Raw genomic sequence first — 16160 nt, forward strand, 5'->3', positions numbered from 1 at the left:
ACAGACTTGTAGCCCGGTCATCCATGTTTATTAAGGGCAACTCGCCCAAATCTCACTATGTCAGAGCGCGCAATGCGCATATATATTTATTATAAAAGTGCAGGGGACGCAGTGCTAAAATGCACATTATAACTAAGTCTTGCACTCATTTAAAAGTAGGAGTCACAGACATTTGAGCCTGAGAGGCATGGGAACGCCCCCCATTAGCTGGGGATGGCAACCCAGTGGCCTTACTGAGATGGGAGACAAGTACCCAAATTACACCAATCTCAACCCCTCATAACACAGGCTACCCAATAGTCCATATACTCCCATAAATAATTGTGTAGCAACCCCACAGTATATTATATAAATTCATATATTTAAGAAGAAGATTTTATCATATGGAGCCCAATTCATATCTTTTGTCATCATATTCCTATACAAACATTGCGCTATTTTAGATAAAGTATAAAAACTATTAATTTTGATAGGGATGAATCATGTCCTCAAACATCAGACAGTGGTGGTAGATCTATAAAGAAAAATAAGAAAAATTAATAATAAAATATTAATTAGAATTCTATAAAATAACCACATTATGTATGACTGAGAGATAATCACAAGGAGGAAATAGGCAAGCAAACTTCCCTAAATAGTTACACTCAATTTATAATCAACGTTTAATCCATTGGGTTTTAATGTTTTAAATCTCTTAATCCATTCCAATTCTCTGATTTTCAACAAACGGATCCTGTCTCCACCCCGTCTCAAGGGTGGTATGTGATCAATAATTCTACATTTCAAATGTTTCTCTGAATGTTGCATCTCAGTAAAGTGTTTTGGAACAGGTAAGTCAAGTCTTTATTCCCGAATTGTATATCTATGCTGGTTGAGTCTAATTCTAAAATCTAGTGTAGTCTTCCCAACGTAAAAAAGATTACAGGGACACTGGAATAGATAAATAACATAATTAGATGAGCATGTTAGAAAATGATTTATAGAGTAAATCTCCCCACCATTAGAAAGCTGAAACTGATTGCCTTTCTGTAAAAATGAACAATTAATAAAATTAAGGCAAGGAAAACAACTTGTTCTCCGTTGTCCTGTTAATGTACTCTGAACTATCTCTCTTCGGGAGCCAATGTCCGCCCGGATCAACCTATCCTTGATGTTTTTAGCACATTTGTAAGATATCAGGGGAGGTAATCGAAATTCTTTAATTTCAGGTAGACATTTGTTTAGCATTGGCCAGTGGCGTTTAACAATATTAGCCACCATCTTGCTCTCCTCACAAAAAGACGTTACCATCGGTATTCTATCCAAATTTCCATGTTTTTTCACTGGTTTATTTAACAGGTTATTACGGTCCACTCCCTTCACTTTGTCCTTCCATTTGTCTAGGAGTTTACATGGGTAATTCCTCACCCTGAATTTATCCATCATTGAGTCCAAAGAAGCCTCCAACATACTATCCCCACTTATAATACTCCTAACTCGCAACATCTGACTATAAAGAAGCGATTCCGCCATTGCCCTTAATAAACATGGATGCCCGGGCTACAAGTCTGTCTATGACCGCAGTGAGGGATGTGTTGACACCTCCAGTCCTCACGCATGCGCGGTCAGTTTCATATAGGTCTCTATGACGGCGTCGGCATTTCCGGTCTTTGGAACGCAATTGCGCTCCAGAACTATTATATTCCTTCCGGACATGCGCAATAGAGATAGTAGGGATGCTGAGATTTTGGTGCTTCTCATGTTTACACTATGGGGTGAGTCATGTGGCTATTTAAATATGTACGGCTGGTGACTATGATCAATTATGAATATAAAAGATTTTTATAATGATGACTTGAATCTTTTTTGTCTTCTTAGCACTTTTGCACTTTATATATTGTACACTTTGTATGAATCATGATAAATGATGTATCGATTGTATCTGTATCATGTCGAAAATGTATATGTTGTATTAATTACTACTAATCAATTTGTGTTATTAAGCAGGTTTAAATACTTGGCGCATTGCACTTTCACATTGCTTGAGAAAGGTCCACATTTTTGAACCGAAACATTGCTACAGCTACATGGGCTGTTAAAAGACAATTTTTTCATCATTCATCTGTGTTGCCTCCAATCTCTTTGTGGCTACTCATGTTTATAGGCACATTCTGATGTAACAGTGCTAGTAAGTTATCATTTACACCATATTTATTACCCAGAAGCCATTACCATCGAAACTGTGACCTCTTAGGTAAAAAACTAAGAACTTGGCACAACATAGGCAACTATAACATTATACAACAAATCAATGATGAACTATAACTAGACTTGTATTTAAAGGCAAAGCAATGCATCAGGTGGTTATGTTTGCTGCAGGGTAATAATCCTGAGCTTGCTTTTGCCTTTAAATAAAGGCACTTTGGACTTGTTGCTGTAATGCTTGATGGAATTGTTGGTTGATCCAGGCGACCTCACTCCCCATCATCAGTAATAGCAGCGACTGGATATGGAGAGGCTTCAGTGGGAGCTTCACACTCGGCTACACCTTTGGTGCTCTCACTGGTGACTGACGAGCTGCTGGACAAGGAAATCAGTACAGAGTCTTGGCTGCTCGGTGGGGAAAACACTGTACAAAGACAAACAACACACAGCAGTCACTTGTCTCATCATACATGGGGCAATGTGGCAAGTAAGAATACATGGTTTATAAAGTAAAGGTGTAAGAAACCATAACAATGTTTTTTCACATATTAGATATATATTTTTATAAACCTTTGCACCTTTCTATATTTTATATACAGCAAAGTAAGTAAAAATGCTAACATCTCCTAGCTGTCTTATTAGCAATAACTACACAAGGGAGGCACAAAGTGATGGCACAGCAGTGTTCCTCCACAGGCAAGGCGATAACTTTGTGATTGTTGGCGCTCTGAAGTAGAGAACAGAGGTCTAAAATACACCATAGGAAAGAAACCATTAATAAATAATTGCCCCATATTAGGGAAAAATCCCTTCTCAACTCCACATACGGCATCAGACTAGTTCCCTGGATCAACGACCCATCACAGAATTTACTGCCCATGACCTGTAACATTATATTTTACACATTGCATTCTTTCCCACATTCTTTTGCAAAATGGGTTTCAGGCATCAATGTGTGATCTGTCGTTCATTATTTTCAGGCATAGATACTTACTGGAGGCGGACAGGCAGACATAGTAGTCTGCTTCTACGTGTCCTCCTCCAGTAGGGGTATACGCCCGAAAATGTTGCACAGCAGAGCGCACGTTCACTCTCTTGGCACTATTATAGCCTATGGCCCCATCTGCGCACACATCCGGATTACTTTTTGCTGGGGGTTTGGACTTAAGCCCCCATGGGACCACTGAACGCGGCCAAGAACGTAAAGTGAAAGGGGCCTGAGGGTTTATTTTTTGTGTGACCAAATGTAGTATTTTTGGTATCAATTTGGGCTTCATAAAGCTTTATTTTATCAATTTTTATTAACATTTTTTAAGCAAAATTATCATAAAACTGCAATTGTGGGTTTTCTCTTACATATTTTTTATAGTGTTTACTGGGTAAGATTCTTAGTCCTCATTTTATCGTTTAGGTCGTTATGGAACTGGCAATACTACATATGTATAGTTTACTTATAGTTTATCACTATCAATAAAATCCCATTTAATAAAAAAAAAATCTGTGTCGCCATAACTTACATAAGAGCTAGAACTTTTTTGTTTTATTCGGTGACAGGAATGTTAGAGGACTTGTTTTTTGCAGGAATAACTTTTAATCTGCTTAATTTTTGTGCTTCTGACTTTTACTGATTTTTTAAGCGGAAGTGACAAAACATTAGCAATTCTTATTTTGTCTTTTAAAAAAATATTTACCGTATTTTGTGGACTATAAGACGCACTCAAAAGTTTAGGGAGGAAAATAGGAATGAATTTTTTTTTAATAAAATGGGGGTCCATCTTATAGTGCAGATTTACGGTAGCTTGCCGTTAAGGGAGGGAGGGGGCCCGGGGGAGCGCTGTAGCAGGAAGCAGGGTCACTGCCGCAGGAAGCCAGCAGCGGCAGGAGTGGAGTGATGGGCCCCGGGCTGGGAGGAGCGCTTATCCCGGCGGTGCGAGGCTGTGGGCCTTGGGCTTCAACAAGATGTCAGCAGTGAGGCAGGAGCATAGTCCCCACTCTGCCCATTGTGGGCTTTAGGAAAATGGCTGCCAGAGGTGGATAATGCGCAGATTGAGATCTTGGCTCGTCATTGCTGGTTAACCCTCTACTATCTCTCTGTTGCTTAACCCATGGTTTGCTGTGAACGATACGAACTCCTACTGAAATTAACCTATGATTTGCTGGAAATTCAGCCTTCTACATCTGTGTGCTGCTTCAGACCAGCCATTTTACTCCTCGTCTGCCTTCCTGGTTCAGTGGCTTTCAGTGTGTCCTGTCTTGCCAGTTTTTCTGCCATCCAGTATAATCAGTTGTCCAGTTCCAACTGTTCCATGTGTGGAACTCCAGGGGTCCGGTTGCCACAGTGGCATTGCCTCCCTCAAAAGAGGTAATGCCATGCCTGGAAGCAAGCAGGGGTCCCCTAGTCAGGTATAATAAACATGCAACACATTCATGGCTCCAGACCAGCAAGGGGAGCCCCCTCCCCTTGGCAACTGGGATCTGGGGACGGGGTTAGTTAGTCTTAGTGTGAGGAGTTGAAGGGAGGATATCGAGGAGAGAGGAGCTGGGGACTGGATCTGCGCGGCAGCTCACCCCAGAAGCATCAGCACAGAAGAACCGGACACCGGAGTCCGAGGTTGTGGGGCACTGAAGGCCCAGCTGCAGAAACCGGAGGGCAGGAGACTGCAGGTCTCCTGGCCCCATCAGACGCCTGGAGGCTCAGCAGCACCGCAGGATCCACCACCGCCACGAGGGAGCGACACAACAGCATGGCCCGAGCCGCCTGCCATACGGGTGAGCACAGAAACGTTACACTCAGGGACGAGGGCCACCGCACAGCTACCAGCAGCAGGGCCAAAGAGTTTAGTGGAAAGGGAAGGCCTCCAACTTCACCTGGCCAGGAGGATTCTTTACTTGCTTCCAGGCTGCCCGGACTTCCACTTCTAGCCAGTACCCTAGTCGCGGCTTGTCTAAACAGCACCAGTAAAGACCCTCGGACTGCATTTCCTTGTCTCTGTGTTTCTTGCTGCGCCATCAACCCCTGCACTACAATGCCCAGCACAACCTGCAATATCTACACTGCCCTGGAGCTAGCTCTTCCTGTGGAGAGCCACACCATCCCTGCTGTAGTAACATCAGCTTCAGAGGACTGCTCCGCAGCAGCGTCTCCATTTAGCCGCACTCCACAGGTGGCGTCACGAACTCTGTAAAAACACTATAAATCCCCTATCTATAACCTCTTTTATTGACCGCCCTGGGTCACGGACCGGCTCACCGCCCAGTATCCACCGGCTCGGCACCGGGTACCCCACGGCCCAGGGGGCGTGTCAACTTGGCGTCACGAACAGGATTCACGAAGCCCGGTATAACCGGGTCCTGTGTGCCATAGACTTTATTGAACGGTGTTATCACGTGGTTTGCAGCCCTCTGAGGGGGAAGAAAGAAGCCCCGATCCGGAACCGCCAGGTAAGAGATCCTTCCGCCTGCAGAGCAGCATACTGGTGCGTGAGGAGACTCCCAGGACCTGCCTGAGGTTCACTAGGGGGGAGGAAGATGCCCCACATGGAGGAGGGTTCAGACACAGGCGCGACCGCTGCCACTGTGATGCCGTTATCAATGCCATATATACCGGGGGCGGCGTGGTTGCCCCAGTACTCAGGGGAGTCACACACCCTGAATGAATTTGAGGAGAGACTGCGCAGTTTGTTTAAAGTGTACCCCCTGTCTGAGGAGCAAAAAGTCAGCATCCTCATAGGACAGCTAATTGGTGCAGCCCAAAGAGAAGTGAAGTCCTGGCCCGGCAGAGACAAAGGCACTGTAAAAGAAATACTGGCCCGGTTAAAGGATACCTTTGACACCCGCACTGCAGCAGAAATTAAAATGAAGTTTTACGGGTGCAAACAGAGGGTGCAGGACAGTGTACGGGACTATGCTCTAAACCTGCAGGAGGCTCTGCGGGCCATCAAACAGGTAGACCCTGACAGTGTGCATGATGAGGACAGATTGCTGACTGAGGAGTTTATTGAGGGGCTCCTGTCCAGCGCTCACAGGACACAGCTGCGCATTATGGCTCTGCAAAACCCTGATCTGGACTTTGCACAATTTAAAGACTGAGCCATCCGGGTGCTGCGAGAATCAACACCAGGCTGCGCTGCAACCCACCGGCACCCAGCTATCACATACCACCAGGAGGTAGCATCCATTTCCCCAGAACCTGTGGAGGCTGACGCGCAGACTCTGGACAGTGACCCATCTGCAGACCTGTGCCTTCAGGTCCAGGAGCTGACCAAAAGTGTGGCTGCATTAACCAAAACCATGCAGGCCATGCAAGTGTCTCCAAAGGAGAAGATCCAGCTGGCTTCCAGTCCAGATGACATCCCGTGGCCACGACAGGGAAGAATTCCACCGATCAGAGGGAGGAACAGCGATCGCTACGACCAGGACGGACAACCCATCTGCCGCCGCTGTAAAAAGGCGGGACACTACACAAGATTCTGCAATTTAAACGAGCAACACCTGGGCCAGAGGGCCAACCCCCAGGAGTAAGACGACCAGGCCGACAAAGCTGGCGAGACAAGTACGTGGGAGGACGACTGGTCCTACCTGTCGTGCTTGATGGCATCCCAATGAATGCGTTGCTGGACACTGGGTCCCAGCTGACCATGATGCCATATATCCTTTATAAACAATACTGGACTGACTCAGACATTACCCACAGTCCAGATGAACATCTTAACATCTATGCCAGCAATGGTCAGCCCTTGCCTCAGGTGGGGTATAAAGAGGTGACCATAAAAGTTGGCAAAGTAGAATTGCCATCACAAGGAAAGATTATTGTTGATATTGATCGTCGAGAAAGTCATCCCATGATAACCTTAGGCACTAATGTGATAGAAAATTGTCTTGGAGAAATTATCGTTTTGTTACAACAGGTCGCAGAGACTGCCAGTTCCAGTCTGCAGCGGGTTCTACAGAAAGAAATCAGAGCCCTGATGAAAAGACAACAGGTAGAACTGTCTGGTGGAGAAATTGGCAGTGTCAGGATGAGTGATCCATTCCCCATTGCAATGCCCCCTAGGAGCGAAATGTTGATATGGTGTCAAGCAGCAATTGGTTTCAAGGGTCAAGATTACCAGGCCCTGGTAGAACCTGTATACTCTGACAGTAGGCCCACCATCTTGACAGCCAGGTGGGTAGTCGATGTCCGCAAGGGGAGAGTACCGATCCACATCCTGAAATGTGGGGAGAAAGAGGTCTATTTACCCCGGTATGCTACCCTTGCTAAGTTATTCACTGTCAGTAACAACTCAATAAAGACAGTGGAACCCTTGCCTCTATCCAAACCGGCGGAGGATAATGGCTCCAAGGGGCAGAAGGAGGATTGGTGTCAGAAGCTACAAGTGGGCACTGACTCCACCCCTTTGCACCAAAAGCATGGAGTATACCGGGTGGTCCAAGAGTATGAGCGGGTCTTCAGTAAACACCCATTAGACTTTGGGCAGGTAAAAGGGGTCCAACATCATATCCCCATGGGAGATCATCCACCCATTAAAGAGAGCTACTGGCCTGTACCTCCAGCTCACTATCAATGTGCCAAAGGAATGTTATGGAGATGAAGGCTGGCTGGGGTGATCAGAGATAATTGTAGCCCCTGGGCAGCTCCATTAGTTCTCGTGAGAAAGAAGGATGGTACAATGAGGATGTGTGTTGACTACAGGCAGATTAAATGCATTACACATAAGAATGCCTACCCATTACCCAGAATTGAGGAGTCACTAGCTGCATTAAGATCTGCTAATTATTTCTCCACTTTGGATCTCACCAGTGGGTACTGGCAGGTTCCTGTGGCAGAGGCGGACAAAGAAAGAAAAGACCGCGTTTACAACACCAATGGGCCTCAGCGAGTTCAACTGCATGCCATTCGGGCTCTGCAACGCCCCAGGAATCTTCCAGCGGTTAATGGAGTGCTGCCTAGGACATAAGAACTTCAAAACTGTCCTGCTGTACCTGGACGATGTAATTGTCTACTCGAAGACATATGAAGACCACCTGGAGCACCTGGCCAAGGTGTTCGAAGCCCTATCTGGTTTTGGCCTGAAGGTAAAGCCGTCCAAATGCCACCTGTTGAAGCCCAAGGTGCAGTACCTAGGTCATGTGGTAAGCACCGAAGGTGTAGTGCCAGACCCTGAAAAAGTCACCGTGATCAAGGACTGACCAAGAGCCTCCTCTGTCAAGGAAGTGCGGCAGTTCCTTCGGCTGGTAGGCTACTACAGGAGATTTATCAAGGGTTTCACCAAGATAGCAGCACCCATGCAGGACCTCCTGGTAGGCCAGTGCAAGAAGGTCAAGAACCCGAAACCTCCGTTCAAATGGGATAAACCAGAAGATGAATCCTTCACCCGACTGAAAATGGCTCTCACCGGAGATGAAGTCCTGGCCTACCCTGACTATGGCCAACCCTTTATACTCCATACAGATGCCAGCAACGTGAGATTGGGAGCGGTGCTGTCCCAGGTACAGCAAGGCAGAGAGAGAGTGATTACCTTCGCCAGCAGGAAGCTCCGGCCCATGGAAAGGAACCCCGACAACTACAGTTCCTTCAAGTTGGAGTTTCTCGCCATAGTCTGGGCTGTAACGGAATGCTTCAAGCACTACCTCGCCTCCTCCAAATTTACAGTCTTCACAGATAATAACCCTCTGACGCACCTGGAGACTGCAAAGCTTGGTGCCCTAGAGCAACGATGGATGGCCCGACTGTCTAACTACGAGTTCACCATCAAGTATCGGGCGGGGCATAAAAATGAAAATGCTGATGCGCAGTCCAGGATGCCCAACTTGCCAGATGGGAGAGAAGACCCGGAAGAGCTGTAAGAGAGAGATACCCGCTTTCCATCATCATGGGGTGATTCAGTGCTCCCACTGTGTGAGGGACAAGCGCTCCACCAACAGAGAGACCACGTTCAACCCATTGCCCCACCATGGATGGGCAGAAACGCAGGATAGCGACCCAGCTGTCCGCCTAGTCAAGGAGTTGCTGACGCAAGCTGACTCGTGCCCTGATCTAGATGCTCCACAGGAGACCCAACAGTTGTGGAAGGAGAAGGGCAAACTGTTCATCTACGAAGGAAAGCTGTGTCAAAGAAGCATCAACTCCTGGACACATGAACTGGTCTGGTAGGTGGTAGTCCTGAGGCGGGATGCGTCAATGGTCTTAGAAGCGTACCACGATGGAACAGGACACTTCGGGTGGAAGAAGTTGGAAGTGAGTGATTCTACTGGGTTGGCATGAGGAAAGCAATCGAGAGATGGTGTCGAGAATGTGGTCCATGCAACCTTAGGCGGAAAGACTGTGACAGCCAGAGGGCTCCCCTGCAGTCCATCATCACCAAACAGCCACTAGAACTGGTAGCCTTGGACCACGTGAAGCTAGCCCCAAGCAGGTCAGGCTATGTCTACGCTCTATCCATAGTAGACCACTACTCCCGGTTCCTGGTAGTAGTGCCAGTGAAAGACCAGATGGCTCAGACGGCAGCCAAAGCGTTCCAACAGCACTTTTGTCGCCCGCACAGTTACCCTGAATGGGTGCTTACCGACCAAGGTCCAGCCTTTGAAGCAGAGGTGTTCCAGGAATTCTGTAACTTGTAAGGCTGCAAGAAAATCAGGATGACGCCGTATCAACCCCAGACCAACGGCTTGTGTAAAAAGATGAACCAGGTGGTGATAGACCTGTTGAAGACGTTGCCCCTTGGAGAACGTAGCCTGTAGCCAGAGAAGTTACCAGATTTGGTGGACCTATATAACCACATCCCGGTGAACTCCACCAACTGTACACCCACTTACCTGATGAGAGCAAGACCTGGAAACTACCTAATGACTTGGACATGGGAGTCCTAACACCAGAGACGACTTCACCAGATGCGGATTGGGATACCGAGCGGCAACAACAATACCGCAAAGAGTGTGTTGAAAGAAGTTTGTCCCAGGCAAGACAGAAGCAAGAGAAGACTTACAATCAGCAGGCACCTGCCGTCCCCTTTAGAGATGAGCGTTGTTCTACTCGAACTGTTCGCCAATCTCAAATTCGAGCTGTTTTGGGCGGTGTTCGAGCCGTTCGGCGAACACGAACAATTTGAGAAAAATTCGGCTGTTCGAGGTTATGTTCGATAACTGTTCGTGCACCAAAATCATAACTGGATTTTTTCTCAGTAATGATGAAAATTAATGTTAATACGCAGTTTGAGTGTACAGCGGGGTGGGGGGAGGGGCAGGGGATGGATCTCTGCAGGAACAATGAAGATCTCCATTTTTTTTTTCTCTTTCCCGCATTTACAGTGGGGAGGTGCAATCTGTCAGCCTATCAGCAGCGCACACACGGAGCGAAGTGCTTTTTTTCACACAAGCAAGGGCATGTGTCATTGGCAGTGTATGTCACATGTCCTTGCCCTATAAGACCAAGCCATTTTCCCCGTCGCCACCATTTTCTCACTGCTGCAGCTGCGTGTTAGACGGCACCGCTGTTGCTGTGTGCGCTATACCTTGTTAATTTCAAGCCAATTTTCGCACAAATCTACAGATAGCTTGGGAGTAGGGAATAGTTGTGATTGCAGTCCTTTTAAGGACTAGGTTACAGCATTTCCTACGACTTTTATCAGGCAGGTCTGTGCTCTTAAATAGATAGATTGTGGGAGTAAAGACTAATTGTAATTGGAGTCCTTTTCAGGACTAGGTTACATCAGTTCCTATCAGTTTTTGCCAGGCAGGTCTGTGCCAGTGCTGTGCAAGTTTTTTTCACAGCATTTGGCTGAATCTAGCAAAGCTAATCCTTTTTGGCCTATTGCAGAGTGTGTTAGTCAGTGGAGTAGCCTATCTGTGTTGCAAGATATACCACCTGTGTATAGAATACCAATTTTTTTACTGCACCTAGTGAAGTAAAATCTTTTGGGCATAGCATCATTCTATTAGTCCATCTATACTGACCTCCATCAGGTTGCAAATTGAATATAATTTTTTCTGCATCTAGCTCTGAAAAAATATTGGGCTTCTAGCTGTGTGTGGGACTTGTTGTATTAGTCCATCTATACTGACCTCCATCAGGTTGCAAACTGAATATATTTTTTCCTCCATCTAGCTCTGAAAAAATATTGGGCTTCTAGCTGTGTGTGGGACTTGTTCTATTAATCCATCTATACAGACCTCCATCAGGTTGCAAACTGAATATATTTTTTTCTGCATCTACCTCTGAAAAAATATTGGGCTTCTAGCTGTGTGTGGGACTTGTTGTATTAGTCCATCTATACTGACCTCCATCAGGTTGCAAACTGAATATATTTTTTTCTGCATCTACCTCTGAAAAAATATTGGGCTTCTAGCTGTGTGTGGGACTTGTTCTATTAATCCATCTATACAGACCTCCATCAGGTTGCAAACTGAATATATTTTTTTCTGCATCTACCTCTGAAAAAATATTGGGCTTCTAGCTGTGTGTGGGACTTGTTGTATTAGTCCATCTATACTGACCTCCATCAGGTTGCAAACTGAATATATTTTTTTCTGCATCTACCTCTGAAAAAATATTGGGCTTCTAGCTGTGTGTGGGACTTGTTCTATTAATCCATCTATACAGACCTCCATCAGGTTGCAAACTAAATATATTTTTTTCTGCATCTACCTCTGAAAAAATATGTGGCCTTCTAGCAGTGTGTGGGACTTTCTCTATTAGTCCATCTATACTGACCTCCATCAGGTTGCAAACTGAATATAATTTTTTTCTGCATCTAGCTCTGAAAAAATATTTGGCCTTCTAACAGTGTGTGGGACTTTCTCTATTAGTCCATCTATACTGACCTCCATCAGGTTGCAAATTAAAAATAATTTTTATCTGCATCTACAGTACCTCTGAAAAAATAGTTGGGCTTCTAGCTGTGTGTGGGACTTGTTCTATTAGTCCATCTATACTGACCTCCATCAGGTTGCAAATTGAATATAATTTTTATCTGCATATAGCTCTGAAAAAATATTTGGCCTTCTAGCAGTGTGTGGGACTTTCTCTATTAGTCCATCTATACTGACCTCCATCAGGTTGCAAATTGAATATAATTTTTATCTGCATCTAGCTCTGAAAAAATATTTGGCCTTCTAGCAGTGTGTGGGACATTCTCCCTTAGTCCATCTATTCTGACCTCCATCAGGTTGCAAATTAAAAATAATTTTTATCTGCATCTACCTCTGAAAAAATATTTGGGCTTCTAGCTGTGTGTGGGACTTGTTCTATTACTCCATCTATACTGACCTCCATCAGGTTGCAAACCGAATATATTTTTTTCTGCATCTACCTCTGAAAAAATATTGGGCTTCTAGCTGTGTGTGGGACTTGTTGTATTAGTCCATCTATACTGACCTCCATCAGGTTGCAAATTAAAAATAATTTTTATCTGCATCTACAGTACCTCTGAAAAAATATTTGGGCTTCTAGCTGTGTGTGGGACTTGTTCTATTAGTCCATCTATACTGACCTCCATCAGGTTGCAAATTGAATATAATTTTTATCTGCATCTAGCTCTGAAAAAATATTTGGCCTTCTAGCAGTGTGTGGGACTTTCTCTATTAGTCCATCTATACTGACCTCCATCAGGTTGCAAATTAAAAATAATTTTTATCTGCATCTAGCTGTGAAAAAATATTTGGCCTTCTAGCAGTGTGTGGGACTTTCTCTATTAGTCCATCTATACTGACCTCCATCAGGTTGCAAATTAAAAATAATTTTTATCTGCATCTACAGTACCTCTAAAAAAATATTTGGGCTTCTAGCTGTGTGTGGGACTTGTTCTATTAGTCCATCTATACTGACCTCCATCAGGTTGCAAATTGAATATAATTTTTATCTGCATCTAGCTCTGAAAAAATATTTGGCCTTCTAGCAGTGTGTGGGACTTTCTCTATTAGTCCATCTATACTGACCTCCATCAGGTTGCAAATTGAATATAATTTTTATCTGCATCTAGCTCTGAAAAAATATTTGGCCTTCTAGCAGTGTGTGGGACTTTCTCTATTAGTCCATCTATACTGACCTCCATCAGGTTGCAAATTAAAAATAATTTTTATCTGCATCTACCTCTGAAAAAATATTTGGGCTTCTAGCTGTGTGTGGGACTTGTTCTATTACTCCATCTATACTGACCTCCATCAGGTTGCAAACTGAATACATTTTTTACTGCATCTACCTCTGAAAAAATATTGGGCTTCTAGCTGTGTGTGGGACTTGTTGTATTAGTCCATCTATACTGACCTCCATCAGGTGCAAATTAAAAATAATTTTTATCTGCATCTACATTACCTCTGAAAAAATATTTGGGCTTCTAGCTGTGTGTGGGACTTGTTCTATTAGTCCATCTATACTGACCTCCATCAGGTTGCAAATTGAATATAATTTTTATCTGCATCTAGCTCTGAAAAAATATTTGGCCTTCTAGCAGTGTGTGGGACTTTCTCTATTAGTCCATCTATACTGACCTCCATCAGGTTGCAAATTAAAAATAATTTTTATCTGCATCTAGCTCTGAAAAAATATTTGGCCTTCTAGCAGTGTGTGGGACTTGTTGTATTAGTCCATCTATACTGACGTCCATCAGGTTGCAAATTAAAAATAATTTTTATCTGCATCTACAGTACCTCTGAAAAAATATTTGGGCTTCTAGCTGTGTGTGGGACTTGTTCTATTAGTCCATCTATACTGACCTCCATCAGGTTGCAAATTGAATATAATTTTTATCTGCATCTAGCTCTGAAAAAATATTTGGCCTTCTAGCAGTGTGTGGGACTTTCTCTCTTAGTCCATCTATACTGACCTCCATCAGGTTGCAAATTGAATATAATTTTTATCTGCATCTAGCTCTGAAAAAATATTTTGCCTTCTAGCAGTGTGTGGGACTTTCTCTATTAGTCCATCTATACTGACCTCCATCAGGTTGCAAATTAAAAATAATTTTTATCTGCATCTACCTCTGAAAAAATATTTGGGCTTCTAGCTGTGTGTGGGACTTGTTCTATTACTCCATCTATACTGACCTCCATCAGGTTGCAAACTGAATATATTTTTTTCTGCATCTACCTCTGAAAAAATATTGGGCTTCTAGCTGTGTGTGGGACTTGTTGTATTAGTCCATCTATACTGACCTCCATCAGGTTGCAAATTAAAAATAATTTTTATCTGCATCTACAGTACCTCTGAAAAAATATTTGGGCTTCTAGCTGTGTGTGAGACTTGTTCTATTAGTCCATCTATACTGACCTCCATCAGGTTGCAAATTGAATATAATTATTATCTGCATCTAGCGCTGAAAAAATATTTGGCCTTCTAGCAGTGTGTGGGACTTTCTCTATTAGTCCATCTATACTGACCTCCATCAGGTTGCAAATTAAAAATAATTTTTATCTGCATCTAGCCCTGAAAAAATATTTGGCCTTCTAGCAGTGTGTGGGACTTTCTCTATTAGTCCATCTATACTGACCTCCATCAGGTTGCAAATTAAAAATAATTTTTATCTGCATCTACCTCTGAAAAAATATTTGGGCTTCTAGCTGTGTGTGGGACTTGTTCTATTAATCCATCAATACAGACCTCCATCAGGTTGCAAACTGAATATAATTTTTTTCTGCATCTAGCTCTGAAAAAATATTTGGCCTTCTAGCAGTGTGTGGGACTTGTTCTATTAGTCCACCTATACTGACCTCCATCAGGTTGCAAATTCAAAATAATTTTTTGTCTGCATCTAGCTCTGAAAAAATATTTGGCCTTCTAGCAGTGTGTGGGACTTTCTCTATTAGTCCATCTATACTGACCTCCATCAGGTTGCAAACTGAATATATTTTTTTTCTGCATCTACCTCTGAAAAAATATTGGGCTTGTAGCTGTGTGTGGGACTTGTTCTATTAATCCATCTATACAGACCTCCATCAGGTTGCAAACTGAATAAAAAAATTTTCTGCATCTACCTCTGAAAAAATATTTGGGCTTCTAGCTGTGTGTGGGACTTGTTCTATTAGTCCATCTATACTGACCTCAATCAGGTTGCAAATTGAATATAATTTTTTTCTGCGTCTAACCCAGCCAATAGTTTTGGCCTAATACCACAGTTTGGCCACTCAGCTCTGCTCGGTTCCCATCCATTGTTTTTTTGTGCAAACAACTCCAGAGTTGTGAATTAGTTAACCACCAAAATGAGTGGAAAAAGGCCTGCTGCTGGTGGAAAGGGGAATAGGCGTGTTGGGAAGGGGAAAAAAGGTTGTGTCCGTGGGGTAGGTGTTAAAGCAACAGTAACATCTGCAGAAGAAAGACCATCTTCCAGCCAAACTAAAATGTCTACTTCTTTTAGCGGACAATGTGATAAGATCCCTTTCTTACGGCCACGCCAATCGCTACAAATTCCAGATGAGGCACAAAAACAGCAGGTGCTTCAACGGATATCAAGTGCTCCTTTAAGTGGGCTCTCCTCCACATCAACTTCAACATCACAAATACTCCAGTCCTCAAAGGTGTCACCCCAATCGCACTTGCTTCCTCACAGCTCCCAAATCTCCAGCTGCCCGTCTGAGTAAGAGGTAGAACAGATGGTTGAGTCTGCAGAGCTGTTTACTCATACTATAGCCTGGGAATCAGAGGTCAACTCCAGCGCTTCTGTGAATCCAGACGAGGAAATGATCTGCACTGATGCCCAGAATCTTTATGAGTCGGATCCAGGACCAGACGCAGAAGGTTCTGACCATAATGTAGACCCTCATTCCCAAACTGTAACTCCTGTTGGTGGAGACAATGAGGAATACGATGATAAGACTCAAATACCTTATTGGAGCGACAACTTTAGTTTTTTGTCAGGGCAGGAACAGGTTGGCTCTGAGGACGACGGGTGTGATAACGCACAGGGTGATGATGATGAGGTTGGAGATCCCACTTACTGTCAACCCACAGTCAGCCAAGAGATGAGGTCAGCAGAGGAAATGGAGGA

The 16160-nt window shown here is 44.1% G+C and overlaps 1 protein-coding gene across 1 annotated transcript in view; it reads right to left on the bottom strand.

Annotated features, from left to right (window-relative positions):
- Positions 1-2453: 2453 nt before the first annotated feature.
- The window catches only part of LOC141166145 (doublesex- and mab-3-related transcription factor 1-like), a 531682-nt gene continuing 517975 nt past the window's right edge, over positions 2454-16160 (bottom strand). The window contains exon 6 of the mRNA XM_073652547.1: positions 2454-2608. Within this exon, the coding sequence (XP_073508648.1) occupies positions 2454-2608 (155 nt within the window). The remainder of the gene's footprint in view (positions 2609-16160) is intronic.

The sequence above is a fragment of the Phyllobates terribilis genome, unplaced genomic scaffold (assembly GCF_046119375.1).
Source record: "Phyllobates terribilis strain yellow unplaced genomic scaffold, ASM4611937v1 Scaffold_1__5_contigs__length_1240528914, whole genome shotgun sequence".
In the NCBI taxonomy this organism is placed as follows: Eukaryota; Metazoa; Chordata; class Amphibia; order Anura; family Dendrobatidae; genus Phyllobates; species Phyllobates terribilis.